Source organism: Coregonus lavaretus, assembly GCF_964263955.1.
Source record: "Coregonus lavaretus genome assembly, chromosome: 27".
Taxonomy (NCBI): domain Eukaryota; kingdom Metazoa; phylum Chordata; class Actinopteri; order Salmoniformes; family Salmonidae; genus Coregonus; species Coregonus lavaretus.
Window position 1 is genome coordinate 24181582 of NC_140014.1, and position 27613 is coordinate 24209194.

The following is a 27613-nucleotide window of genomic DNA, read 5'->3' on the forward strand; positions in this document are numbered from 1 at the left end:
TCTTCAATGGCTGTGTGAAATTGCTGGATATTGGCGGGAACTGGAACACGCTGTTGTACACGTCGATCCATAGTATCCCAAACATGCTCAATGGGTAACATGTCTAGTGAGTAAGCAGGCCATTGAAGAACTGGGACATTTTCAGCTTCCAGGAATTGTGTACAGATCCTTGCGACATGGGCAATGCATTATCATGCTGAAACTATGATGTGATGGCGGCAGATGAATGGCTCGACAATCGGCCTCAGGATCTAGTCACGGTATCACTGTGCATTCAAATTGCCATTGATAAAATGCAGTTGTGTTCGTTGTCCGTAGCTTATGCCTGCCCATACCATAACCCCACCGCCACCATGGGGCACTCTGTTCACAACGTTGACATCAGCAAACCGCTTTCCCACACAACGCCATACACGCGGTCTGCCATCTGCCCGGTACAGTTGAAACTGGGATTCATCCGTGAAGAGCACACTTCTCCAGCATGCCAGTGGCCATCTAAGGTGAACATTTGCCTACTGAAGTCGGTTACGACGCCAAACTGCAGTCAGGCCAAGATCCTGGTGAGGACTACGAGCACGCAGATGAGCTTCCCTGAGACGGTTTCTGACAGTTTGTGCAGAAATTCTTCGGTTGTGCAAACACACACAGTTTCATCAGCTGTCCGGGTGGCTGGTCTCAGATGATCCTGCAGGTGAAGAAGCCAGATGTGGAGGTCCTGGGCTGGCGTGGTTACACGTGGTCTGCGGTTGTGCGGCCAAATACTCTAAAATGACGTTGGAGGTGGCTTATGGTAGAGAAATTAACATTAAATTATCTGGCAACAGCTCTGGTTGACATTCCTGCAGTCAGCATGCCAATTGCTCACTCCCTCAAAACTTGAGACATCTGTGGCATTGTGTTATGTGAGAAAACTGCACATTTTAGAGTGGCTTTTTAGGTGCACCTGTGTAATGATCATGCTGTTTAATCAGCTTCTTGACATGCCACACCTGTCAGGTGGATGGATTATCTTGGCAAAGGAGAAATGCTCACTAAACAGGGATGTAAATACATTTGTGGCCAAAATTTGAGAGAAATAAGCTTTTTGTGCGTATGGAAAATATATCAAAAGTTGTATGTTAGCACACTATTCCAGACCGGTCTGTACGTTTTAAAGTTTGAATGACGTTTCTAGCTTAAATGGTGTAGGAGGGATGGCGTGCTCATAATAACTAGCCTATAAGTCAGAAGTATGACAAAATATTTAGAATGGGATGTTTGCTATCGCAAGTCCCATTGATAATTTGTTCAGCATCCAATTCCCTTTTATTAGGCTTAGCGCTAGATAGCAGGCTTTGCTTTCACATTGGTACTGCACAGTAAACAATTGGTATAGGCCTATAGCCTATTTCACAAAGTGAGTCATGGGTGAGGTTCTGTCAAGCTCTCTGGTTTGTAGAGACCCTGGGGATTATTACTGTCCCTCCCAGCCAGCATGAACACAGGATGTTGAACCAAAACGTACAGGAGGTACAGTGGACAGGAGGTACGGTGGACAGGAGGTACAGTGGACAGGAGGTACAGTGGACAGGAGGTACAGTGGACAGGAGGTACAGTGGCACGCAGCCAAACCCTGATCACTGATACAGGCCTATATGATTTCTGCTTCTGATACTCAACAAGCTGATGCAATATTCCTCACTCTTCAGGTTTGTAGTCAGATGATGTTATGCATTTTTAGGTAGAGACAGAGTGAACCAGTTTGAGCCTGACCCGGTTAGACCACTAAAGTCATCGACACTGCCTCAAACCATGCCCCAAGCCAGCATGATCAAACATGTATCCAAGCCTGTATGTCTTTGCTTCAACAGCTTATTCAAACTAAAGAACATCCAACTGGTCAATTTTATCCTTGGGTATTTGACTGTATGAACTTATAATGTTTAGAGGCAAATAAAGGAGAGTGAATCACTTTTAAACAAACCCCATCAGACAGGTGATGACATAGGCCTATTCCTAACACCTTATTCCATAGATGGGTTAACTGACAACGTCACGAGAACGATGCACACGCTTCAATGGGGCAGAAGTCTGTGAGTTGTTGTGATTCTGGATGGCCAGATAGATACCAACAATGACAAGAAACTGCCATGTGGGGAATCGTAAGTATCTCATTTCAGCTAGTTTAATCTTGTTCTTGATACCATGTCTTGTTTTGAGGTGTTTTGACTGATTTCATGTCAATGCTAATATGGCTAAAATTCACTAGCTAGCTAACTAACAACTGTAACGATGTATTTTAGAAACAACAAGTGCTCATTGTGTAAATTTATGTTTTCAATAAACATTGGAGACGAAATATAGTTTGCATGTTGTCAACAAGCTAAGCCAAACCAGTCTTTTTTGCCCCATAGTTGCGCGCCCATCGCTTTTTTGTTGCTAAACAACCAACCCGTCTATAGTGAAAGCTCAGTGAATACAACCTATTATGCTCACAACTCTGTCACTGAATGAAAGGAACTGGTTATTGTTGTTCAATGAAAATATACTATCTACGTAGGCCTGTTTGGCTCCTTCTGTGTATTTTTTATAAAGAGATTTATAAGCTATAGTCTTACATTTTAATTTTGAGATTCTATTCTATTCTCCATTTTAAATCTTAAAATCACTCACTGTCATTCACAGGTAAGGAAAAGGCAGACCAACCAACCCCATCTCCCTCCTACACGCAATATAATAAACATGGCTGCTATAGAAAATGACAGCCAGTTGGAAAGGCAAGGATGAGGAATTAGGGAAACCATTTTCTCTCTTCATCCCTCTTCCTAACCAAGAGGCAATTCTAATGCACACCATCATGGAGAAAAAGGCAGACGGAGGCTGTGCCTTTCTCTCCGCGTCGCTGCAAGGTGCCATGGCAGCCGATGGATGAGACTGATGTAATCAGGATGGGTGTGCCATGGAGACAGTCCGTCAGTGCCGTCCGGATGCTCCGACAGCCTCGCACACAAAAATAGCTCAATGTCTCCGCCATGAAAACAGCTCCCCCACAGAGCCGTCACACCTGGAGGTTGATGACAATGACACACCTTGGTCCAACATACCGTTTCACATTAACACAGAACACAGACACACAACAGACGTCTCACAGCATGTGTGCATACATCATCATAAACAGCGACGTCTCACACCCACCAACCCGCTTTTCCCCTTTGTCTCACACGGCAGAGAGAGAGCGTGATCAGGGCGTCTGCTTTGAGACAGAGCGGGGGGGGGTGAAGGTAAACAGCTAAGCCTGATCACCCAGGCCCCGACTAACACACATCATGGATACCACCACAACCATACATGCAACATCCCCCTTTCACACACACATACACAAAATTAGAGCTTTGCACTCACAGCATAAATAGGCTACATATGCGCCTCATACATACACACAAATCAGATCACCACTCACAGCCTAGATACACACACTCCTAACACACAGAAAAGGAAACAGATACACACAATAAACACAGCAGAAACATCAGTACCCTGGCCTTTCCAGCTACTCCAGGAGCACTCCTTCTTGGTAACATCTGCTGTGGCCTGCATGCTGATGATCAATCGCCCTGATTTTCCTTTCTCTTAGTCTTCTCAGTTTTTTTCTAGCTCTTCCTCTTCTTGTGCCACTGATTCACTCACTCATCCCACAAAGGCATGAATGGTTGGAATGATGAGATGCGGGAGAGATGCGGAGACGAGATGGAGGAAGGGAGGGAGTAAAGGTTTCCAAAGTACTGCTGGCTCGCGGAAAACACAGACTGATGCTGTGGAGCAGTGTTAGCGAGAACAGGAGGAGGAGGAGGGGGGTGATCGAATTGTAAATGCCACACCACAGTCGCTACTGCAGCAAATCATCCATGCAATGATTTAGTGCCGGGGGGGTAGGCACCCCTTCACAATAAAAGTCCCCATGCTTATCCTGATTCTCAGAGCAGACTAGGTGGTGGGCGGGTGGATTGGTAGTGAAAGAGTTAACCAACATGCCCTTTGATTAAGCTCAGTCGGAAGCAGGCAGATGCACTGTCATATTTCCTAGCCCACCCCTCATGCTTCCGTTTTTGTAGCTAGTTTTATCATGATCAATATTGTATAGAAGATAATTTACGGATAAGGTGCCAGGTTGAAATGACAATTTAAAAAATCTGACGTCATCCTTCACAGCATTGAGACTGTGGGTAAAAGGTTTTGTGTTAAGACTGAGGATTCTATAGGCTACTGCTGGGGAAGGGACCTAGCGTAGTCTAGGAATATTCTAGCAAATAGTCCTCTGCCCTTTGTACACTATGTACAAAATAATGTTTACGCTTGCGGTCAATATGACACAAATACTGTAGTTATTTTCAATATGTCTCACTAATTATTGAGCAGTGTAAGTGCTTGTCTTTTCAATAATGTATCAATATACACACTGTAGCCTACAGTAATAGCCCTCAAAGATTTACTGCCTTAAGGCTGTGGTTCAGTTTGTGTTTTAGGTTTCATGCCAGTGTAGGCTGAAAATATATTTGGTATCTCAGATTGTTCTGGCAATTCTCACATAGAAACCTCTTTAGGAGGAAAGGATGTTTGACATGCTCTTTACATTTATATCACAAACCATTTTTGAAAAAATCATGATGAGTGGACATTTTAGGCCCTTTTTAGACCTATACATGCCTCCTGTAAGACCCTATGATCTGTGAACCGTACATGATACAGACATCATCTTGGTGTCATTATACTCCTTATAGTGTGCTCTAACATATGGAGTATGTCTAGATTCTGAAAAAAAAATGTCACATTAATTTATTCAACAACAAAAAATATTAATTTGAATATCTGAAAAGTACCATTTTTGATTTAGTTAATTATAAGACATTGTTTGGAACAATATACTCTACAAGTACATCACATTTCCAGAGTGGGCTCTCTGCTACATTGTACATTGTATGAGCACCACCAACAACACAACGAATGGGAAATTGAATTCAAAGGGTGATTTGCTGAATGAGTAATCGTAAAGGAGGGCTGTGACTTCATGAAAACTTAGATCACAGAGGCCTATAATCACTCATAAAATCAATCATAAAATCAATCATAATGTGTCTTGTGCATCCCACATCTCACTATCAGGTAAACATCATATTTAGTCTTGCCCACATTAAGTACAAGTTTTAAACGAACCAGGGCTTTTTGTAAGGCAACAAAGTCAGATTGCAGCTCTACAACGCCTGGTCTACAGTTGGGGCAATGGAATTTAATTCCCTATAATGTCAATTTCTATGTACAGTGAGGGAAAAAAGTATTTGATCCCCTGCTGATTTTGTACGTTTGCCCACTGACAAAGAAATGATCAGTCTATAATTTTAATGGTAGGTTTATTTGAACAGTGAGAGACAGAATAACAACAGAAAAATCCAGAAAAACACATGTCAAAAATGTTATAAATTGATTTGCATTTTAATGAGGGAAATAAGTATTTGACCCCCTCTCAATCAGAAAGATTTCTGGCTCCCAGGTGTCTTTTATACAGGTAATGAGCTGAGATTAGGAGCACACTCTTAAAGGGAGTGCTCCTAATCTCAGCTTGTTACCTGTATAAAAGACACCTGTCCACAGAAGCAATCAATCAATCAGATTCCAAACTCTCCACCATGGCCAATACCAAAGAGCTCTCCAAGGATGTCAGGGACAAGATTGTAGACCTACACAAGGCTGGAATGGGCTACAAGACCATCTCCAAGCAGCTTGGTGAGAAGGTGACAACAGTTGGTGCGATTATTCGCAAATGGAAGAAACACAAAAGAACAGTGAATCTCCCTCGGCCTGGGGCTCCATGCAAGATCTCACCTCGTGGAGTTGCAATGATCATGAGAACGGTGAGGAATCAGCCCAGAACTACACGGGAGGATCTTGTCAATGATCTCAAGGCAGCTGGGACCATAGTCACCAAGAAAACAATTGGTAACACACTACGCCGTGAAGGACTGAAATCCTGCAGCGCCCGCAAGGTCCCTCTGCTCAAGAAAACACATATACAGGCCCGTCTGAAGTTTGCCAATGAACATCTGAATGATTCAGAGGAGAACTGGGTGAAAGTGTTGTGGTCAGATGAGACCAAAATGGAGCTCTTTGGCATCAACTCAACTCCCCGTGTTTGGAGGAGGAGGAATGCTGCCTATGACCCCAAGAACACCATCCCCACCGTCAAACATGGAGGTGGAAACATTATGCTTTGGGGGTGTTTTTCTGCTAAGGGGACAGGACAACTTCACCGCATCAAAGGGACGATGGACGGGGCCATGTACTGTCAAATCTTGGGTAAGAACCTCCTTCCCTCAGCCAGGGCATTGAAAATGGGTCGTGGATGGGTATTCCAGCATGACAATGATCCAAAACACACCGCAAGGCAACAAAGGAGTGGCTCAAGAAGAAGCACATTAAGGTCCTGGAGTGGCCTAGCCAGTCTCCAGACCTTAATCCCATAGAAAATCTGTGGAGGGAGCTGAAGGTTCGAGTTGCCAAACGTCAGCCTCAACCTTAATGACTTGGAGAAGATCTGCAAAGAGGAGTGGGACAAAATCCCTCCTGAGATGTGTGCAAACCTGGTGGCCAACTACAAGAAACGTCTGACCTCTGTGATTGCCAACAAGGGTTTTGCCACCAAGTACTAAGTAATGTTTTGCAGAGGGGTCAAATACTTATTTCCCTCATTAAAATGCAAATGAATTTATAAAATTTTTGACATGCGTTTTTCTGGATTTATTTGTTGTTATTCTGTCTCTCACTGTTCAAATAAACCTACCATTAAAATTATAGACTGATCATGTATTTGTCAGTGGGCAAACGTACACATTTTTTTCCCTCACTGTATAAAATGTGTCATATCATTAAAATTACCAGAGAGCCCATTCTGGAAATTTGACTTGTTTGAAGAGTATATTGCTACATACAATATAAAAAATGGTTGAATGTGAAACATTTTAATTTCAGAATCTAGACATACTCCATATTTGAGAGAACACTATAAGGAGTATAATGACACCAAGATGTTGTATCATGTACGGTTCATGTACAGGTCTAAAAAGGGCCCAAAATGGCAACTTTCATCATGACTTTCTCAAAAATGGTTTGTGATACAGATGTAAAAAGCATGTCAAACATCGTTCCTCCCAATGAAGTTACTATGTGAGAATTACCAGAACAATCTGAGATACCCAAAATATTTTGGGCCTACGCTGGCGTGGAATCGCCACAGTGATGCATGTAGACTTGTAACGAGCTGTGTGCAACACAGACAGTACCACGTCTAAACAGTGTCTGTGGGCTTGGATAGAGAATAACTACATCATGATTTTTAATGTTAACATTGACCCCTCTATTTCAGTGACATTGGTGCAGTCTGTGCAAAGACAGCTCTGTTGACATCCCCCTCACACCTTCTGCTCGCTGCACACCTTCTGCTTGCTGCAGCCTTGAAAAAGCTCTCTGCCACAGCAACAGCCAATGGGCAAAGAAAATATGAGCCTGTGCTGTGCGCTCCCCTTTGGATGGTGTTGCCATGGCAACTGCTGTGGAGCTGCACAGGCTGTGGTACATGATGTCTGCTCTGCTTGTATTCTCTCTAGCATACACACGGACCTCTGTTATAGTCTATGGTGCCCTGCACCACCTAGTGGTGAAGGAATATCAACTCCATCAAATGGTTTGACCTGCTTTTAGAGATTCGAGAACCTTCTTCTGTGGTTGTCTGTTTGTAAACACCAGGAGAGGGGAGGGGCTTCGACTTTTCCTCAAGCACATCATAAATGTTTTCATTTCTCTTTATTCTCCCCGTCTGAATAAAGAGTGCCAGTTACATACCATAGGTGGATATTGTGCCGTGACAGCTAAGGAACCATAAAATAATAATAAGTGAAATGTGATATTTTTGTCACTGCATCTATCCGCACATCAAATGAATCCCCTTAAGCGTAAGTCGATGTGTGTGTGCCCCAGATTTGACATTACAGGATTCCATAAACCCACTGTTTACAACAAGGATGAAAAAGAAGCAAACAGAAGAAAGACAAATAATACCTGGCAACTCAAAATGTCCCGGTTAACACACAGAGAACTCGCTGGCTCAATGTGGTGCAAAGTGGTCGGTGGCGTGATCTGTGATGATGTCTGTCTGAGTGAGTTACTTCCTGACGTGATGATGGTACTGGGTGTTAGGAGACAGATTGCCTGTTTGGGATGTGGGAGTGAGAGAGTCAGGGCTGTTTCGAAACAATTCTATATATATCCAATGAGAGTGAGGGATTAGTTTATATTTTTAATGATATAGAGGCTCAGCCTCTGTTGATTATCATCATAAAAATGCCAGACTCAGACATGTTTTGTAACTATAGCCTACCACCAGAGGGAAGCAGATCTTGAAATCATGCAGCAGCTCAAAATCCAAGATGCTCACACCCACCACATCAGAGAGAACGGAACTAGCCGTCTCACAGCAACCCTTTTCATTTCCAACCTTGTCAACACAGCTGAGATAACAACACACTGTGACCTTCCATTCTATCTCTTCTGATGCATCACACACTCAGGGCAGTAAAAACTATTAGAGGGATTCCATTGTCATAGCAACAGCCTGGTAAAAGACATGCAGTTACTAGTGTTAAAACACGGCAAACCACACAGCCACTGGATTCTCCACTGACAAACAAATGCACCGATAGATACCGTAGGTACCTATTCCATAAGATAGTAGAGAAGTTTCTGGAATGTTGTGATGATATACACTACCAGTCAAAAGTTTGGACGCACATACTCATTCAAGGCTTTTTCTTTATTTTTACTATTTTTTACAATATAGAATAATAGTGAAGACATCAAAACTATGAAATGACACATATGGAATCATGTAGTAACCAAAAAAGTGTTAAACAACTGAAAATATATTTTATATTTGAGATTTTTCAAATAGCCACCCTTTGCCTCGATGACAGCTTTGCACACTCTTGGCATTCTTTCTACCAGCTTCACCTGGAATGCTTTTCCAACAGTCTTGAAGGAGTTCCCACATATGCTGAGCACTTGGCTGCTTTTCCTTCACTCTGCGGTCCGACTCATCCCAAACCATCTCAATTTGGTTGAGGTCGGGGCATTGTGGAGGCCAGGTCATCTGATGCAGCATTCCCATCACTCTCTTTCTTGGTAAAATAGCCCTTACACAGCCTGGAGGTGTGTTGGGTCATTGTCCTGTTGAAAAACAAACAATAGTCCCACTAAGCCCAAACCAGATGGGATGGCGTATCGCTGCAGAATGCTGTGGTAGCCATGCTGGTTAAGTGTGCCTTGAATTCTAAATAAATCACAGACAGTGTCACCAGCAAAGCACCCCCACACCATAACACCTCCTCCTCCATGCTTTACGGTGGGTACTACACATGCAGAGATCATCTGTTCACCCACACCGCGTCTCACAAAGACACAGCAGTTTGAACAAAAATCTAAAATTTGGACTCCAGACCAAAGGATACATTTCCACCGGTCGAATGTCCATTGCTCGTGTTTCTTGGCCCAAGCAGGTCTCTTCTTATTATTGGTGTCCTTTAGTAGTGGTTTCTTTGCAGCAACTAGACCATGAAGACTTGATTCACACAGTCCCCTCTGAACAGTTGATGTTGAAATGTGTCTGTTACTTGAACTCTGTGAAGCATTTATTTGGGCTGCAATTTAAGAGGCTGGTAACTCTAATTAACTTATCCTCTGCAGCAGAGGTAACTCTGGGTCTTCCTTTCCTGTGGCGGTCCTCGTGAGAGACAGTTTCATCATAGCACTTGATGGTTTTTGCGACTGCACTTGAAGAAACTTTTAAAGTTCTTGAAATGTTCCGTATTGACTGACCTTCATGTCTTAAAGTAATGATGGACTGTTGTTTCTCTTTGCTTATTTGAGCTGTTCTTGCCATAATATGGACTAGGTCTTTTACCAAATAGGGCTATCTTCTGTATACCCCGCCTACCTTGTCACAACACAACTGATTGGCTCAAACGCATTAAGAAGGAAAGAAATTCCACAAATTAACTTTTAACAAGGGACACCTGTTAATTTAAATGCATTCCAGGTGACTACCTCATGAAGCTGGTTGAGTGAATGCCAAGAGTGTGCAAAGCTGTCATCAAGGCAAAGGGTGGCTATTTGATTTGTTTAACACTTTTTTGGTTACTAAATGATTCCATATGTGTTATTTCATAGTTCTGATGTCTTCACTATTATTCTACAATGTAAAAATAAAGAAAAAGCCTTGAATGAGTAGGTGTGTCCAAACGTTTGACTGGTCCTGTATAATGCAGAGGCAACACAACTGCAACAAGGAAAGATATAAAGATAACACGGCTTCAAGGAGGGATAATAGTGTATTTAGGTGGGTTTATCACCACAGATTGTATGTTGGAATGCAGGCTATAAGGGTTCATGGACAGCACTATTCCAAAAATAAATAGGCTACAGAATACCATACAAAATTCTGTATTAACAGACGAGGACAAGTTGCTGAATTACAGGACTTACCTTTCTGTTTGTCAAAGCCCTCCATAAAGACTGGCGCAGCAGGTTTGGTCAGGTCTCCCTTACCCTCCGTGATGTACTTGTCATCCAGGAGGGGCCTCTCAGACCTCACCTCCGGGGGCACGGCAGCCGTGGGGGGTTTGGGCTTGGTGGGGCGATCCTCTTCTATCTTCATGGGGCTCCTGCTCTTGTCATTGGATGATTTCATCATGGAGCTCATGACAGGCTCGGCTGGGACCTCCTCTGGGGCGAGGCGGGCGGGGGGCGCAGCGGTGGGGATCAGAGGTGAAGGGGTGTTGACACCCTGTTTGGGGCTGGACCCCTCTCTCTTGGGGCTCTCCTCATTGGCAGACTCAATGAAGAGCTCACTGTCCAGCTCAGCCTCCCTCTCCTCCCTCAGGATGCTGTAGGATATGGGCCCCTTGGCACTGGGGGGGTTGTCGAAGGGGTTGCCGGCCTTGCTGAAACCTCCCTTGCTGCTGGGAGGCTGCTCGAAGGGGTTGTTACTGGACTTGGTGCAGGGGGGGCTCCGCAGGGGGGGATCCTCAGAGACCAGCTCTATCTCAGAGTCTCCTGACTCTGCACTACTGCCATCCTGCTCCCTGGCCTTGGTGGAGCCCGGGGTCGGCTTGCTGCTGGGGACAGCCTTGAACAGTTCTTGGGACGGGGATTCTTTCTCTGAGAGAGAGAGGGGAGAGAGAGCGAGAGAGAGAGAATTAGATCATTAATAACAAACACTGTTTTTGTCCTTTTATGATGTGTTGTAAACCTTAACCTTATATTTTTACCAAACTTGGATTTCAATCATAGTTAAACCATAGTCCAAGACCATAGACCATGGTGATGGTGTACTCTCTAACTCACTAGAACACAGTAGGAGAGCGTGGGCGATAGCTACCTGTTGGGGATGCATTGGGGGAGGAGTTGGGGCTGTCGTCCTCTGGCTCAGACAGTGTAACGGTGGGAACGCCCTGCAGGCCCAGGCTGAGGATGTTGTCAGACACATTGGCCTGCGGGGGGGTGGGTTTGGCGGTAGCAGGGGGGTTGGACTCGGTCAGGGTGATCTTCACAGGGCTAGCGGTCTGGGGGGTGCCCAGGTTGCGGTAGGAGCGGTAGTCAGAAAGCTCCTCATCCTCAGAAGGCTCCTCTACGTAAGGAAAGGAGTGAGAGTCAAGCGCCGGGCCCAGGTTCTCTTCCTCTTCCTCCTCCTCAAGTCCTGCGGGGCTCTTATCCATGTAGCCTCCCAGGGAGTCCAAGCCAGACAGCCCAGTGTCTACTAGGCTATGCAGGGGCCCCTGGCTCTGGCGCTGGTTGTGGACGTCATCTCCATGGCTGATATCCATGTAGTTGTAGGCCTCGGTCTTCGACTCGGAGCCCCCCAGCAGGGACTTGGGCATCTCATCAACCAGGTCAGTGGTCGTCTTGGTGTTGGAGGAACCAAAGATGCCGTAGGAGTCGAAGGTGTCCTGGGAGGAGGGGCCAGAGGAGAGCTTCAGATCATCAGACAGGTAAGAGGCATCCTGGCCTGAGGGATGGCTCTGATTGGACAGGAGCGAGGTGTACAGGTCACCATCATCACTCATGGGCTTCTGGAAAAGGTCAGACAAGGCGTCACCTAGAAGCAGAGAAATAGTGGATGGACAGTGGATTTAATCACAGACCTCAATTGGATAAGGCAAACTTCAAAGTATGGAAATGTGGATAGATGAAATCCACAGATTATAATACTGTTTTAAATACCTCAATGGACCATAAAGGAAATCACACTACAAACTATCACCCTCATGCTCTTAATGAAATCATGAATGTCATGGATATATTGGAACTAGTGGATATATGGAGGCTTAAATATCCTGACCTGGTGAGATATACATGGCGGAGACTCAAACAAGCTAGTCGTCTTAACTTCTTTCTTATGTCATTCTCGTTGGCACCAAAAGTTTAAAAAGTGTTGATAGGGGACAGAATGCGGTCGGACCATCAGATAATTGGCATATACATTACTCTTACTGAATTTCCACGTGGGCGAGGATATTGGAAATGTAATCAAAGCCTATTGGATGATAACTTGTTTTTAACTAGGACAAAGGAATTTATAACTGAATTTTTCTGACATAACATAGGTACAGCAAATCCCCTTATTGTATGGGACACTTTTAAATGTGCCTTTAGAGGCCATGCAATTCAGTACTCATCTCTAAAACAAAAGCAATTTATGTCAAAGGAGTCCATACTAACAAAGGAAATAGAAGGTCTAACAGAACAGATAGATAGCAATAGAAACTGTATCATAGAGGCTCAGAATAAGTTAGAGGAAAAACAAAAAGAAATGGAGGAACTTATTCAAGAAAGATCAAGTGTTATATATTATAAAAATAAATCAAACTGGATGGAATATGGGGAAAAGTGCACCAAATTATTTTTTTATCTTCAACATAGAAATGCTACCAAAAATAATTTACTGAAACTAGTCACCCATGATTCACCAAATTATATTTTGAAAGAGGAAGCAAAGTACTTTAAGCATATGTTTTCGTTTCAGTCTCCTCCATCTCCTCTAACCGAAGCCAATTGTATGGATTTTTTTTCTATTGATAATGTAAAATTAACAGCCGTACAGAAAGATTCATGTGAAGGTGAAATTACAGAGGAGGAACTTCTTGATGCAGTTAAAGCCTTTAAGTCTGGGAAAGCTACAGGGCTGGATGGCATACCAGTTGAGGTATACCAAACCTTTTTGACCGTTATTAGCATGTTTTAACCACTCCTATGTAAATGGTAGATTATCAGACACTCAACAAGAATATCTGATTTAATTATTACTGAAACAGGATACAAGTGGGAAATATAAAGATCCAGTCCATTAAAAAGGAGGCCCCTTACACTTCAGTGTGGTGATGCAAAAATTCTAGCAAAATGTATAGCACATAGAATTAAAAAGGTATTGTCGGACATTATTCATCCTAATCAGACAGGTTTTTACATGGACGATACATAGGAGATAATATAAGGCAAGTACTGGAAACAATAGAACACTATGAAAAATCTGGGAAACCAGGCCTGCTATTCATAGCTGACTTTGAAAAGGCTTTTGATAAAGTACGACTGGAGTTTATATATAAATGTCTGGAACATTTCCATTTTGGAGAATCTCTTATAAAATGGGTTAAGATCATGTATAGTAACCCTAGGTGTAAAATAGTAAATAATGGCTACTTCTCAGAAAGTTTTAAACTGTCAAGAGGAGTAAAACAAGGTTGTCCACTATCGGCATATCTATTTATTATGGCCATTGAAATGTTAGCTATTAAAATCAGATCCAACAATAATATCAAGGGATTAGAAATCCAGGTTCTTAAAAACAAAAGGTGTCATTGTACGCTGATGATTCATGTTTTCTTTTAAATCCACAACTTGGATTCCTCCACAGCCTCATAGAGGATCTAGATAATTTTTCTAACCTCTCTGGATTACAACCAAATTATGATAAGTGTACTATATTACGTATTAGATCACAAAAAAATACAACTTTTACATTACCGTGTAGTTTATCAATAAAATGGTCTGATGGTGATGTGGATATACTCGGTATACATATCCCGAAATAATAAATAAATAATCTCACTCCAATACATTTTAATAGAAAGTTAGCAAAAATAGATAAGATCTTGCTACCATGGAAAGGTAACTACCTGTCTATTTGTAGAAAAGTCACCCTGATTAACTCTTTAGTAATATCCCAGTTTACCTATTTGCTTATGGTCTTGCCTACACCTAGCGAACAGTTTTTTTAATTATAGGGGGGGCTTGCCTGTTTTGCATGTTATTTTGGCATTAATACGTGTCACATATCAGTTTGCAAACAATGTTAAAAAAAAGATATACAGTGGGGAGAACAAGTGTTTGATACACTGCCGATTTTGCAGGTTTTCCTACTTACAAAGCATGTAGAGGTCTGTAATTTTCAGAAAATCACATTGTATGATTTTTAAGTAATTAATTTGCATTTTATTGCATGACATAAGTATTTGATCACCTACCAACCAGTAAGAATTCCGGCTCTCACAGACCTGTTAGTTTTTCTTTAAGAAGCCCTCCTGTTCTCCACTCATTACCTGTATTAACTGCACCTGTTTGAACTCGTTACCTATATAAAAGACACCTGTCTACACACTCAATCAAACAGACTCCAACCTCTCCACAATGGCCAAGACCAGAGAGCTGTGTAAGGACATCAGGGATAAAATTGTAGACCTGCACAAGGCTGGGATGGGCTACAGGACAATAGGCAAGCAGCTTGGTGAGAAGGCAACAACTGTTGGCGCAATTATTAGAAAATGGAAGAAGTTCAAGATCACGGTCAATCACCCTCGGTCTGGGGCTCCATGCAAGATCTCACCTCGTGGGGCATCAATGATCATGAGGAAGGTGAGGGATCAGCCCAGAACTACACGGCAGGACCTGGTCAATGACCTGAAGAGAGCTGGGACCACAGTCTCAAAGAAAACCATTAGTAACACACTATTGGCCACAGATAAAATGACGTCAAATCACGTTATATGTACAGTAGCTTTGATTGGACTGATCATATCAACATCATACTTTCAAAATCTTAGCTAGCAATCATCATCATGAATCAAGTTGACAATCTACTGGCAAATCCTTTTTAATCCTTGTCATATGAAGATAAATAATGAAGGGAAATTATAGATAAAACGTATCGGTGCTCATCGGCCATTGGACATAAACATTACACAACAAGTTGGAAATCGCAAATTCAACAATGAGTGGTTTGGAAGGGATCGGTGACAGTGGCTAACTGCAAGCATTGCAAAGCAATCACTAGCCTGCTATTCAGTGGAGTGGCTGTGTGGTCCCAAATCCGGGATTAAGGGGCTCTTTTCCAAGTTTTAAATGATAAACATTCAACATTGGCCATGCTGTCAATGAAGCATGATTTGTTGCCGCGCTCAAAACAACTGTTAACTTGGAACTGCAAAAACTTGACTTCAGTGAGTTCAAGACAACTGGGAACTCTGGAAGAAACGAGCTCTGACGGGGAAAATATGTTTTGAACGGTCATCCAACTCAGAATTGTAAATCCGGCCTCTTTCTGTTTCTTTGATGACAAAATTTGCCCACGAAGGACCGCTGCACCACCTTCCTGTTCAAGTGAGCACAGCACAACAAGGTGAGTCCAAAAATGTATTGTATGCTGCTGCATAAATGATGTAATATGCCAGGAAGATATGTATACTGTAGCTAAGAAAGTAATACTAAGTGTATGTTGTGTAGTAAGATGATAGTGGCCCATGTGCCTCACCCTAATAATTTGGTCTATTTACCCCTCTTAATTTTGCCTACTGTTCTGACTTGGTGGTGCACATGTAGCCTATAACCTGCTTTAGAGAAATGTAATCATCGAATATTGTAAGAGCTTTCATTGTCTGCTCATATGACCCCTTTATTTACCCTACGGTTCTGACGTGGTGTACAGGGAGAACACTGTAAGAACGGCCCATGTTCTGAATTCTGTCACTGTACATTTCAAAAGTGCTAAACAAATAGTTATATTGACTACGTCCGTCCTAGCTTGCTCATTAATGTCTTAATCGAAATTACGGATTGCCTCTTATCCGCTTGTCGGCCCCTTATGCCATACTTTGTACATCTCAATTGTCAGTAGAAACCACATTTGTTTAAGCAAGTCAGCCATATAAGCTATGTTTTTTTTAAAGGCAGTAAATGAGGCTGAATGAACTGTTTCGCTGCCAGACAAGGCTCCACTGATAGCCAGGTGTAGCAGCGGTAAGATGTAGGCCCTAACAGTTTGTGGGCACCGATTGTCACCGTTATAGTGCAATTAATGTATTGGTCAGTGTTGTGTTGTGTAGTGGCTTTGCTGGCATGCATCCCACTTTTTGTTTTTTCCCCACCAAGATTTACATGCTAAAATCGCCACTGGCCCTTTTCCCTTTATTGAGATTACAACCTGTCACTTTCAGTTATTTGAAAAGGAGATTTTAATCCACCAGAAAGGACAGAACAAATAATGCAACAAATATTGTGGTTAAACTGAAATATACTAATTGATAAAAAATAATGTTTAAAAAAGGTATAATCTTCGTAAATTATATCATTGGTAGAACTGGTGGAGTTATGTCGCACATGCAGCTAACAAAAACATATGGAAATGTCTGCTCTACCCAAAATTACAACCAACTAATTGCAGCATTACCGCAAAAATGGAAGAGGCAAGTGGAAGGCGGCAAAAGTAAGGAATTTGTCTGTAGGCCCTGCATTAAAGAACATAAGTGGCTAAAGGAAATTGTGATAAATAAAAAAGTATAACAGTTTCATTTAAGGACCAAAGGATTGACAGCCGTCCCATATAGATTGCAAAATAGTTGGGAAGAGATTTTTGACGTACCGATTCCATGGCACATGGTTTATGAACTGATACTCAAAACGACGCCGGATTCAAAACTTAGAATTTTTCAAATGAATTTATTATACAAAATTCTTGCAACCAATAGAATGTAATTTATATTGGGGATACAACCTTCCCAGCGCTGCAGATTTTGCTGCGTAGAGATAGAATCATAATTTGGTACTGTCCATATGTAGCTTGTTTTTGGTCACAGGTCCAGGAATGGCTGAAGAATTGCAATATTTACCTGGAGCTGCCCCTGCAGATAACACTACTGGGTGATCTGAAAAGTCATAGTCAATCGATCAATAATATAATAATACTTTTAGCAAAAATGTTTATTTTCAATTTACAATCTGTAGAAACAATGAAAATAGAAAGGTTCAGAACTTTTGTGAAACATCACAGCACAGTTGAAAAATATATGTGTCTCCTGTCATATGCTGAACTAGTTGCATTGTGGATATAGCTTAAAACAAGATTTTTGACCCTGTTCATGGTAAACGGCTTAAAAAGTTATTTCATGCGTGAAAAACCCTGTTGTATCTTACCATCAGTCCTTTCAGTGCCGAATTGGATGCGTGGATATTGCCTAAAACGTGATTTTAGACGATGTTCATGGAAAACAGCTTAAGCAGTTATTTCAAGCTTGAAAAACGTTACATATTGTATCCTAAATCAGTCCTTCCGGTGCTGAACCTAAAACATGATTTTAGACTCACTAACTGTAAGTCGCTCTGGATAAGAGCGTCTGCTAAATGACTAAAAAGTAAAATGTAATGCAAATAGAAATCCAATATGGATGGTGTTAAGAGATAGATGGGAGGTGTTGAATGGAGCTGAAGGTTGGGACTAATAACAACTAATAACAAGATAACTAAAGTAAAACATACTGTGTCCGTAAAACGTATATAGGTTATAGGTTAAAAACTTTTGTGAAAGAGCACAGTTTGAAAGATATGGCAAATAGAAATCAAACCGGATGGACATCAGAAATAGAGGTTGAGGGTAGAGGAAGGACAGGAGTAAAAAAAAATTAACATAGAACTATTGTAAAATAGACTGTGTCCATAAAATGTATATAGTATGTATAAGCTGGAAGTAGAGGCCTAAGCGTTCACTAGTTTACTCCAATTAGGGGAGGGGTGGTAGGGTTAGAAAGTAATAAAGGAAAATATATATTTTTTAAAGGATATGTATATGTATTATATGTATGTATGTATGTATGTATGTATGTATGTATGTATGTATGTATGTATGTATGTATGTATGTATGTATGTATGTATGTATGTATGTATGTATGTAGAAAAGTTTGGGGTCAAAAGAAAAGCAATTATTTTGTCCATTCAAATAACATCAAATTGATCAGAAATACAGTGTAGACATTGTTAATGTTGTAAATGGCTATAGTAGCTGGAAACGGCTGATTTTTAATGGAATATCTACATAGGCGTACAGAGGCCCATTATCAGCAACCATCAGTCCTGTGTTCCAATGGCACGTTGTGTTTGCTAATCCAAGTTTATCATTTTAAAAGGCTAATTGATCATTAGAAAACCCTTTTGCAATTATGTTAGCACAGCTGAAAACTGTTGTGCTGATTAAAGAAGCAATAAAACTGGCCTTGAGACTAGTTGAGTATTTGAAGCATCAGCAATTGTGGGTTCGATTACAGGCTCAAAATGGGCAGAAACAAAGAACTTTCTTCTGAAACTCGTCAGTCTATTCTTGTTCTGAGAAATGAAGGCTATTCCATGCGAGAAATTGCCAAGAAACTGAAGATCTCGTACAACTCTGTGTACTACTCCCTTCACAGAACAGCGCAAACTGGCTCTAACCAGAATAGAAAGAGGACAAATACTGAGCAAGAAGTTTGAGAAACAGACGCCTCATAGGTCCTCAACTGGCAGCTTCATTAAATAGTACACGCAAAACACCAGTCTCAACTTCAACAGTGAAGAGGCAACTCCGGGATGCTGACCTTCTAGGCAGAGTTGCAAAGAAAAATCAATATCTCAGACTGGCCAATAAAAAGAAAAGATTAAGATGGGCAGTCTGAGATATGGCTTTTTCTTTGCAACTTTGCCTAGAATGTCCTGCATCAGATGACCTGGCCTCCACAATCCCCCGACCTTAACCCAATTGAGATGGTTTGGGATGAGTCAGACGGCAGAGTGAAGGAAAAGCAGCCAACAAGAGCCCAGCATATGTGGGAACTCCTTCAAGACTGTTGTAGAAGCATTCCAGGTGAAGCTGGTTGAGAGAATGTCAAGAATGTGCAAAGCTGTTATGAAGGCAAAGGGTGGCTATTTGAAGAATCTCAAACATATCATATATTCTGATTTGTTTAACACTTTTTTGGTTACTACATGATTCCATATGTGTTATTTCATAGTTTTGATGTCTTCACTATTATCCTACAATGTAACAAATTGTAAAAATAAAGAAAAACCCTTGAATGAGTAGGTGTGTCCACATTTTTGACTGGTACTGTGTACAGTGGGGAGAACAAGTATTTGATACACTGCCGATTTTGCAGGTTTTCCTACTTACAAAGCATGTAGAGGTCTGTAATTTTTATCATAGGTACACTTCAACTGTGAGAGACGGAATCTAAAACAAAAATCCAGAAAATCACATTGTATGATTTTTAAGTAATTAATTTGCATTTTATTGCGTGACATAAGTATTTGATACATCAGAAAAGCAGAACTTAATATTTGGTACAGAAACCTTTGTTTGCAATTACAGAGATCATACGTTTCCTGTAGGTCTTGACCAGGTTTGCACACACTTCAGCAGGGATTTTGGCCCACTCCTTCATACAGACCTTCTCCAGATCCTTCAGGTTTCGGGGCTGTCGCTGGGCAATACGTGTTCAGGTCTAGAGACTGGCTAGGCCACCCCAGGACCTTGAAATGCTTCTTACGGAGCCACTCCTTAGTTGCCCTGGCTGTGTGTTTCGGGTCGTTGTCATGCTGGAAGACCCAGCCATGACCCATCTTCAATGCTCTTACTGAGGGAAGGAGGTTGTTGGCCAAGATCTCGCGATACATGGCCCCATCCATCCTCCCCTCAATACGGTGCAGTCGTCCTGTCCCCTTAGCAGAAAAGCATCTCCAAAGAATGATGTTTCCACCTCCATGCTTCACGGTTGGGATGGTGTTCTTGGGGTTGTACTCATCCTTCTTCTTCCTCCAAACACGGCGAGTGGAGTTTAGACCAAAAAGCTCAATTTTTGTCTCATCAGACCACATGACCTTCTCCCATTCCTCCTCTGGATCATCCAGATGGTCATTGGCAAACTTCAGACGGGCCTGGACATGCGCTGGCTTGAGCAGGGCGACCTGGCGTGTGCTGCAGGATTTTAATCCATGACGGCGTAATGTGTTACTAATGGTTTTCTTTGAGACTGTGGTCCCAGCTCTCTTCAGGTCATTGACCAGGTCCTGCCGTGTAGTTCTGGGCTGATCCCTCACCTTCCTCATGATCATTGATGCCCCACGAGGTGAGATCTTGCATGGAGCCCCAGACCGAGGGTGATTGACCGTCATCTTGAACTTCTTCCATTTTCTAATAATTGCGCCAACAGTTGTTGCCTTCTCACCAAGCTGCTTGCCTATTGTCCTGTAGCCCATCCCAGCCTTGTGCAGGTCTACAATTTTATCCCTGATGTCCTTACACAGCTCTCTGGTCTTGGCCATTGTGGAGAGGTTGGAGTCTGTTTGATTGAGTGCGTGGACAGGTGTCTTTTATACAGGTAACGAGTTCAAACAGGTGCAGTTAATACAGGTAATGAGTGGAGAACAGGAGGGCTTCTTAAAGAAAAACTAACAGGTCTGTGAGAGCCGGAATTCTTACTGGTTGGTAGGTGATCAAATAATTATGTCATGCAATAAAATGCAAATGAATTACTTAAAAATCATACAATGTGATTTTCTGGATTTTTGTTTTAGATTCCGTCTCTCACAGTTGAAGTGTACCTATGATAAAAATTACAGACCTCTACATGCTTTGTAAGTAGGAAAACCTGCAAAATCGGCAGTGTATCAAATACTTGTTCTCCCCACTGTATATATATTTGCAAAAATATATATGGGGAATTGGAAGTGATGCAGACAATTACATTGATGGAAGCTACAATCTATCTGCAATATTAAAGCTGATCTACCCCCTAAAAAAAAAAAAGTTGCAACGTTGAATTGACAATAATAACAGGATTATGTTACATATGTGTACTCCAGGCCTGATATTGGAGATGTGTGGGATTGTATGGAGAGTATGGGAGTCAGCTGGGAGATCTGATGGCGATGTAGATCAGTGATGCAGGACTAACAGAGGGCACTTGTGCCCTGAGCGGGACAAAGGGGGATTGTTCAAACCCCAAAACTCATCCTGCCAGCTCTAAATCCTCAGACAGTGAGGTGCGGGGGATGGGTTCTGTATTCCATTCCCATCTCTCGTTTGTATTCATAAATCTCCTCTGACAAGATGGCCGATTGTCACTGAAGCACACACACATACTACTGTACCCTATCATTTTCTGTGTGACTTTCCTTCTACGGTACGGCATGTCCAGTACAGCATGAAGGCTACCACAGAATAAGAGCATTGTAAAATGCAAAGGCATCCCAACAACGAAAGAGTCATCTTTTGTTACTCTCCATGTGTCGTCTACTGGCAAAAATCCAAAGCTTTAACGTGAAAATAAATATTTGGTTTCAACATTTTTGTGCAAAGTTATTGCACAGGGCATTTCCATCGAAAATTACCCATGAGCACCAACATGTGAAGTTCATAGGAGCATATCAAATTGGGTGTCAAATGAAAGCAAAGAGTCTATATTTTTGGGAAATGAAGGCATAGCTACATTATTCAACCATTTTCAATCTTAAAAATTAGGCACAAGTAAAGGCTTTGATTTCTAGATAAACAGATGGAAAAAGGGTCTTAAAAGGCATCAGAATACATCAAAACACAATAATGTTGACATAAAGACCCCTGCCAAGTGCCAACTACTATCGACTCATTTTGTTTTGGAGAAATTGTTTACCTTCTGTAAGTTTAAGAAATATTGCCTTGTACCTCACATATCTTTAAGATATTTTTTAATTTCTCTCCCTCATGAGGGAGAATGATGAAAGTTCACAGAAGTAACAAGTAATGGTAGATGTACCAATTAGTTTAGTGATTTTACTGATTATATCCATTTTGTTTATTAATTATTAAGTGATTAAAACTTGTAATTCCATTACCAAATTGGTAACGGAATTACAAAACAAATCAGTAACAGAATTACTGCAACTGAATTGGGTCACCTGCTACTGTCCTCCCTTCCACTGGCATACTGTTCTGTTCAGCTCATAACTATTCCTTGTCTTTGTTGTCTGCTGGTCAAACCAAGAGTGTCTGGACAACCCTTCCCTCTCACTCTCTCTGCCTCTCTCTGCCTCTCTCTGCCTCTCTCTGCCTCTCTCTGCCTCTCTCTGCCTCTCACTGCCTCTCACTGCCTCTCTCTGCCTCTCTCTGCCTCTCTCTGCCTCTCTCTGCCTCTCTCTGCCTCTCTCTGCCTCTCTCTGCCTCTCACTGCTTCTCACTGCCTCTCTCTGCCTCTCTCTGCCTCTCTCTGCCTCTCTCTGCCTCTCTCTGCCTCTCTCTGCCTCTCACTGCCTCTCTCTGCCTCTCTCTGCCTCTCTCTGCCTCTCACTGCTTCTCACTGCCTCTCACTGCCTCTCTCTGCCTCTCTCTGCCTCTCTCTGCCTCTCTCTGCCTCTCTCTGCCTCTCTCTGCCTCTCACTGCTTCTCACTGCCTCTCACTGCCTCTCTCTGCCTCTCTCTGCCTCTCTCTGCCTCTCTCTGCCTCTCTCTGCCTCTCTCTGCCTCTCTCTGCCTCTCACTGCTTCTCACTGCCTCTCACTGCCTCTCTCTGCCTCTCTCTGCCTCTCTCTGCCTCTCTCTGCCTCTCACTGCTTCTCACTGCTTCTCACTGCCTCTCTCTGCCTCTCTCTGCCTCTCTCTGCCTCTCTCTGCCTCTCTCTGCCTCTCTCTGCCTCTCTCTGCCTCTCTCTGCCTCTCACTGCTTCTCACTGCCTCTCTCTCACACTCTCCAGTTAATGTCACCTCTCCCAACTCGTACTACCCATAAGCACCGACCGACACCAGACGTCCATGGACGTTGAAAAGTAGTTTACATTTTGTCAGTTCATCCTGGCCTTGATGTTAACGTCCACAGACGGACCGGACTGGACCCAATTTGAACCTACCATAGACGTATGTTTCATAAGTATGGATGGCACAGTACAGTACAGTGAGTAGAATACAGTATATTGTACTGTACTCTACTGAACTCTACTCTGCTGTGCTGTACTGCACTGTACTCTACTGTGCTGCGCCGTCCATACTTGTGAAACACTAGAATGACATTCCTATCCATAATTATGCATCTCTGTTTAGTACAGATCAGGGACCCATTATGTAAATCCGTTATTGTAATTCCGTTACCTGGTGTGAATCCATTTTACTTACTGTAGTTCCATAACCAAAATATTTTTTTTTCTAACTCAAGGTGCCATGTCATAGCTGATACCCCATTCTATCTGTAGACATCTTTGAATCTTAATTCGGAGCAGATTTTTAACAGAGTTTTTGGAATACATGGTTGCATAAAAACTTGAGGGAGATTTAATTCCGTTACCAACGTTTGCATTCTTCCACTAAATTAGATTTAGCAAATTTTTCAGTGGCAATTGTTAAAAGTAGTCCTTGTGCATAGAGATGTATGGTTTGTTAAACTTTTAAATCAATGGTTTTTGTTTGGCATTAATTTTAAAGTGAAAAAAAAAACCCACACAGTGGAATTGCCCCACACAGCTTGCACAGACAGTGGGGCCCATGGCTGGAATGTGTTCTGTGTTTGCACAGCTGAGTGCAAAGCGTAGTTTTCTCCCCCACTAACTGTGCTGTGAGCACCTCCCCTCCCTCCCCAGAGCTGCTCTCCACTCTTCAACTCTCACTGGGCAGCAGTGCCTCTATAAATAGGCTTGATTTTAGCTGCTGGGGTAGGTAAGGATGAGGGGGTGGGGGAGGGATGGGGGATTTTAAATAGGAACCTTTAGGCTCCCCCAGAGGATGTAGGCTGAATACCCTACGGGTCAGGATGTCCCGTCCCTCCCCATCCTTCCTTGAATGGCCGCCTCCCCTTCCCCCTGTTCTGTTGTCCCTGCTGGTCCTGCTTCCTCTCCTCATGGCATTAGAAAATGTCTACAATGTCCTTAACAATACATCATACAAAACACAATGTCATAAACACTAGGCTACACCAATGATGCAGAGACACAAGACAAAACACTCTAGATGAAAAAACATGGTGAGATCCTAAGCAGAGCAACATGGCAGCCCTTTGACACACTGCAGTAGGCAATATTCTGTTAGATAGAGTAGACGAGGCAGCATATGAAGTGTCTGAGCATCATCAGGCTGTTCCTAAAGCAGATGGGAACAGCTGTGGCTTCTAGAGTTCAATAGGGTTCATGAAGCCATACTGACAGCCAGTCAGCCTACTACTGTATAATCCTCTTATGGCTCTCCTTTCCCCCCTGTAGGCCCATTCTGCCATCACCCTGACAACACCAGCAGCATAATCTATCATCGACTGGGTCACATTAACTATACAGAAGAGGACAGGACTCTGGACTCATAAAGAAAACATACTGTGAAGATAGGTGACCTCTGGAACTGGTTGCAGAAGCCCTGTTGATTCCTGGCAGTGGGTCACACGCACCCCCCATATGCCCTCCACACCGCTGGCTGCTCTAGAGACTGACAGTGATGTAGCTCTGAGCGGTTACTTGCTAACGACCCGCAGAGCCGTCTAAGCTGCAGAATGATGGGAATAGATGGGCTAAGTGTTCAGCAGACAGACATCAGGGCAGCAGCGGCTGTAAGAGGCTGCTCAGACAGACAGGGAAGCTGTCTACTGAGCCACATCAGCATACAGCAGCAGTGGACATTGTGCGCAGCAGTAGCACCCAGACAGTCAGACACTGGAAAAAACCCACAAGACCAAGCAAGCGCTTCAGCTCATTCAGACTGGATCAGATGTGACAGCAAGGGAATTCTCGTTTTCAGAATTTGCCACGTAACATAATCATGCTTCTGAGTGGATATCACAGTTAAATAGATAATTTCTGGTAAATGCGTTGTGAAGGGGCAGTCACAGTGTTATCCTAGGGAAATTCCACGTTAGGAAATACGCTTTGACTCGATATTTCACTTTAAAGTGTATGCCAAACAAATAGCATTGATTTCAAAGTTTAATAAACCATATAACTCTATGCACAAGTCCTGGATCTGTAATACATAGAAATGCATAATTATGGATATGAATATCATTTTTTTCCTGGTGATGTATCCTGAATAGGTGAAGAACGGTAGAAATATGCAATAAATCTGAAACAATCATAGACGTCTATGTTTCACAAGTTTGGACATCACACAGTACAGCACAGTACAGCCAGTAGAGTAGAGTTCAGTACATTATACTGTACTCTACTTTAGTGTGCTCTACTGTACTGTTCAAACTTGTGAAACATCTACGGCTATGATTGTTTCAGATTTGGTCTGGTCCGGACCAACCAAAGTGGTCTTGTTTGGGGGCGTAGCTCATTACAATAATAGCCAGTGTGTAGAATAATACCCAAATATGCAGGATATTGCATATTTCTACCGGCCAGGGCGGACTGACCAAATTACAGGTGACATTACAGTTTTTCTCGATTGCTAAGACACATTTCTTGAAACCTTCACCCATTTTCTCAAAACTTTAAAGACAAAATCACATTTTCAAACTACATTCACAAAACCCCTGACTCTTCTGTCAAAAGCAAACAATCACCTCAAAACCATTTAATCTGTGCTCAAAATCAAACAATGCTTTCAGATCATACACACAGCCAGTCAATATATAAACATTACAGAGCGTTCATTAGACACTACATCAAGAAATGGAGAACACAGCGTCCAGGGCATGTAGTTACAGAATTTTTAAAAAATTGTATATATACGCATTTTGCAATTAAAACAAAAAGTATAGTAATCACAACTTAGTACAGTGAATATATTGTATACTGTAAGTACTGCAAGTAATACAGTATTGAATGTCTGTATATTCAGCACTTGCATAAAAATACAGTAGTCCAACTGCAAACGCCCAAAGAACAAAGAAAACTCTAAATGAAAAGCACATTACAGTATACTCAAAAATTTTGTGCAACTGCGAAATCAAAGTCAATGAGAGATTCATTCTGCCTCAGCATCACGTCTTTGTGCTGGTTCCGGCCAGAGGACTTCGTCCACATCACAGGCAACTTTGTCCCTTGCCAGGCAACGGGGGAAAAACCCTCTGGTGTGCCGGATCCAGCCTTGACAACACTCCACACCTATGTCACCACAGGCCAATTCCATTGCCTGTAAGAGATTTTCCCTGGTATATGGGTTTCGGTCATAGACCTTCCACCGCCACGCAGAGAAAAACTATTCTATTGGGTTGAGGAAAGGGCTGTATGGTGGAAGGCAAACATTTATGAATCGCTGGTTGATGTTGAACCACCCGCGTATCCGGACACCGCGGTGAAAGCTGACATTGTCCCAAACCACGACATAGACAGGATGCACTGCCTGCTGATGATCCTGCTGCTCACGCTCAAACAAAACATCCCGAAGACCACCCAGAAATGTAAGAAGATGTTCAGTGTTATATGGCCCCAGGGTTGCATGACCTTGGAGAACCCCACGATTACTTATGGCTGCACAAAGGGTGACATTGCCACCACGCTGGCCAGGGACTTCCACAATGGCACGTTGGCCAATTATGTTCCTGCCTCTCCTTCTCCTCTTCGCCAGATTGAACCCTGCTTCATCTACAAAAATGTATTCATGGAGCCTGTCCATGGAATCCAATTCAAACACTCTCTATATATAAAAATAGATAAATAACTAGTTTAGTAAGTGATACAGAAAGACAGACTTCTGCAATAGTGCATTTGTATGCACTCCTGATTTACATACACTACAATATAGTGCGGTTTACAGTAACAGTAGGCTAGTAGCATAGCATTGTACTGTAAGCATCAGCGCTGAAAGTGTCTGAGTGTACACTTACTTGCACATACTGAAATCGTAGATATTTGACCCTTTCTGAGTTGCGCTCAAAGGTTACTCTGTACACTTGCTTCATGCGTACCCTGTTGCGCTGGAGGACACGGTCAATGGTAGAAAGGCTGACACTATTGATTCCTTCAAAGTTGACATTGTGTTCAACAACTCTTTACTGTATTTCATGCAGTCGGATGGCATTGTTTTGAAGGATGATATCAACAATGAGAGGCTCTTGCTGTTGGGAAAACATACAGTGAGGGAAAAAAGTATTTGATCCCCTGCTGATTTTGTACGTTTGCCCACTGACAAAGAAATGATCAGTCTATAATTTCAATGGTAGGTTTATTTGAACAGTGAGAGACAGAATAACAACAACAAAATCCAGAAAAACGCATGTCAAAAATGTTAGAAATTGATTTGCATTTTAATTAGGGAAATAAGTATTTGACCCCCTCTCAATCAGAAAG

The 27613-nt window shown here is 42.4% G+C and overlaps 1 protein-coding gene across 2 annotated transcripts in view; it reads right to left on the reverse strand.

Annotated features, from left to right (window-relative positions):
* LOC311102405 (reticulon-1-A-like) overlaps positions 1-27613 on the reverse strand; it is a 51319-nt gene that overhangs the window by 11640 nt on the left and 12066 nt on the right. The window contains exons 2-3 of one of the 2 annotated variants that reach the window (XM_084143736.1): positions 11459-12175; positions 10564-11238 (exon numbers count right to left, since the gene is read on the reverse strand). In XM_084143736.1, coding sequence (XP_083999862.1) covers positions 10564-11238; positions 11459-12175 — 1392 coding nt within the window. Of the gene's footprint in view, positions 1-3515; positions 3892-10563; positions 11239-11458; positions 12176-27613 lie in introns of those variants that run through there. The other variant, XM_084143737.1, reaches the window with a different exon arrangement.